Source organism: Sinocyclocheilus grahami, unplaced genomic scaffold (genome assembly GCF_001515645.1).
Source record: "Sinocyclocheilus grahami isolate Dianchi unplaced genomic scaffold, SAMN03320097.WGS_v1.1 scaffold12251.1, whole genome shotgun sequence".
In the NCBI taxonomy this organism is placed as follows: Eukaryota; Metazoa; Chordata; class Actinopteri; order Cypriniformes; family Cyprinidae; genus Sinocyclocheilus; species Sinocyclocheilus grahami.
The window spans coordinates 2,812-5,604 of record NW_015514301.1 but is presented as its reverse complement, the minus strand read 5'-3'; the positions used below and the strand labels follow the sequence as shown (position 1 = coordinate 5,604).

Here is a 2,793-nt window from a genome sequence, read left to right as displayed (position 1 = left end):
AAACTGTAATCAAGAAAGGTAAGCAATTTCCTCTCAAATACCGTACGTGCTTCCACTAGCAGCTCTCCGCTCGTAAAGTCTACCCGTGCTTGCTTTGAGATAGATCAGGTTAATTTGTAGGCCTTGAGATAGCCTGACGAACAGTCACAACCCATTTTAACCAAGTGTTCCATAGCGGGCACTATTCGTGTAGCTATTATGTGTGAGTTAATATGTTGGTGCTTGACTTAGTCTGTGACTAAATTTAAAATGGTAGTCTTTAATAAAATTTGCGGAATGTCTCATTCAAAGATGACATGATAAACGTGCGTAGAGACTTAGTTTACTATGAAACACATTTGTAGTAAATTTAACATATGCCTTCTGTGTAAATTTCAGTTTAAGTCATTATTTTGCAATTACGTGCCTCTTTGTTTCGTTCGGATCGCAGATGGTCAATGAGGGCTGCAGGAGAAGGAGTGTGTTGAGATCGAATTGTTTTCTCATATTTACTTGCGCTGTGGCTAGATTTCATTTCCTTCGTTTTAACAATGTAAAAGCTTTGACATATTAAATTTGATACACCATGTATAAATCCACAAAAATACACATTGCACATAGCCTACACATAATAATTGCGTTTAACTGATCTTGTCCCTATTAGTCTCCCCTGAGCTATTAATGTCACTAGTGATCTATCCAGTAGTGCTTGTGCTTTTGTTTCCGGTTAGCACATAAAGAAACAACGGGCGCTGCTGGAGGATTTAGGCCTGAACATTTATTTGTAAGCGTTCGTGTGTGTATTTCGGATTTGTGAATGTCATTCGATGTGCTTGTGTGACAAGGTTACCAACTGTTTCGAGATTAAAACTATTATGATAAATAATACACATATTTATTTGTAGGAAGTATTGGATTAAAATGCATTATTATTATTATTATTATTATTATTATTATTATTAGTGTTATTATTAATAAAAATACATAGCCTATACGTTTATAAACATTTACGTGGAGTATGCCACGTTTTTTCCTCTCTTTTTTTCGTTTACCAGTTTCTGTTTTATGATGTCCAACAAATAACAGCTACACTGAGCAGTTAGTGGAAATTTTGAGGTAATGCCATGCTTGCTGAACTGTAATTTTCTCCAAGCTTGGTGTGAAGTCACCATTGCGATAATATGAAATATTTTGATGGCTGGGCCACTTCATTACTTTGGGCATATTGCAGCAGTTACATTCATGGGCTGAATGAAAAGCTATTGCTGTGGTATCTATTTTCCTTCCGCTCTGATAAGACCATATTGCCTTTGATTCCACATTGGCGTGCGAGATGATGTGCATATAAACGCATATGTCTAATCTTACTCAAAAGCTGCCTGCTGCATAGCAATTCATCTTTTTCCATTTTGTTGGTGCTGTAGACTGAAATGGGGGGCCTAATCATGTTTTTTTTCTCTCTCTCAAGGTCCTGTTTCCATATCCAAGAACAACAGCAATGTCTCTGCTATACCGATAAATAAAGACGGGCTTTTTGGAGGTGTGGTAAACCCAAACGAAGTGTTTTGTTCGGTTCCGGGTCGTCTGTCTCTTCTTAGCTCAACGTCAAAGTACAAAGTCACAGTAGCGGAGGTGCAGAGACGTCTTTCTCCGCCTGAGTGCCTGAACGCCTCCCTGCTCGGTGGGGTCTTGAGGAGGTGAGCTGGACATCCATCCATAAATCAGTAATTATTTATTATCAAGCGCTTTCCGTCGCCACAACCCACCGACATGACAGCCTATTAAAAATCATACCTCAACACAGGCAAAATTCTGAACCTGAATTAATTTTTTTTATATACTTGTAGTGGCCTACCCAATCGCAATGAGCACATGCTGTAATATCTTAATGCAACAGGAGTTAATAGACTCTATCTCACGTGATGACAGTGGGAAATAAAATAACTGTTTTATTTATTTGTTTATTTAGATTTTTACTTTTGAAACATTCCATGGTATCCTCTAAAGCATCATGTCTTTCTTCTAGCATAAAAAAAGTAACTCGAAGAGATGTTATCTAAATTAAACAGGTCTCTTGGGGGACACACGACTGACTTTTTAAAAATTATTATTCAAGGTTATACGTGCTCCAGGCTATTATAAATATTAGACATTTTAATATAAATGATATGTAAATATATAAAATATAAATTGCATGTATAATGTATAGCATATATAATGATTAGCAGTAAAATAAATAATTATAACCTAATAACAACACTATAATGACATTTAATAACATTTTTTGTCATTTACTTTAAAGGGCCAAATCTAAGAATGGCGGAAGATCTTTAAGAGAAAAGCTAGATAAAATCGGATTAAATCTACCAGCAGGGAGACGCAAAGCTGCCAATGTTACTCTCTTGACGTCACTGGTGGAAGGTAAGTTTCCTGATAAATATATATTTTAATAAAGCAGGTGTTTATTGCTGCTACATGAGAGCCGTTCTAAATAAGCATTTGCATTCATCCGTGAAAAGGAGAAAGTATGTTTTGCAAGCAACAAAGCTGAAGGATAAAAAAGAAAGAACGGATTCCGGAGATACAATTTGGAAAACAATTTTGTGGGATTACAGAAATCTCTCTCTCTCTCTCTCCCTCCTTTATACCTTAAGCAGCACCACTTGTCTTTAATTTTGAGCATGGTGTGAATTCGGATGTCTTTGTACGGCCTACTTTGTGTCATATTTGCAATGCTGTTTGCTGGATATATTGCACCACAGCCGAAATCACTATGACATGTATTATTATTATTATTATTATTATTATTATTAT

The 2,793-nt window shown here is 36.1% G+C and overlaps 1 protein-coding gene across 1 annotated transcript in view; it reads left to right on the top strand.

The window, feature by feature from the left end:
- Nucleotides 1–5: 5 nt before the first annotated feature.
- LOC107578843 (transcription factor AP-2-alpha-like) overlaps nt 6–2,793 on the top strand; it is a gene marked incomplete at its 5' end in the record, with an annotated part of 5,564 nt that continues 2,776 nt past the window's right edge. The window contains 3 exons of the mRNA XM_016264749.1: nt 6–18; nt 1,448–1,676; nt 2,282–2,408. Of these exons, the coding sequence (XP_016120235.1) occupies nt 6–18; nt 1,448–1,676; nt 2,282–2,408 (369 nt within the window). The remainder of the gene's footprint in view (nt 19–1,447; nt 1,677–2,281; nt 2,409–2,793) is intronic.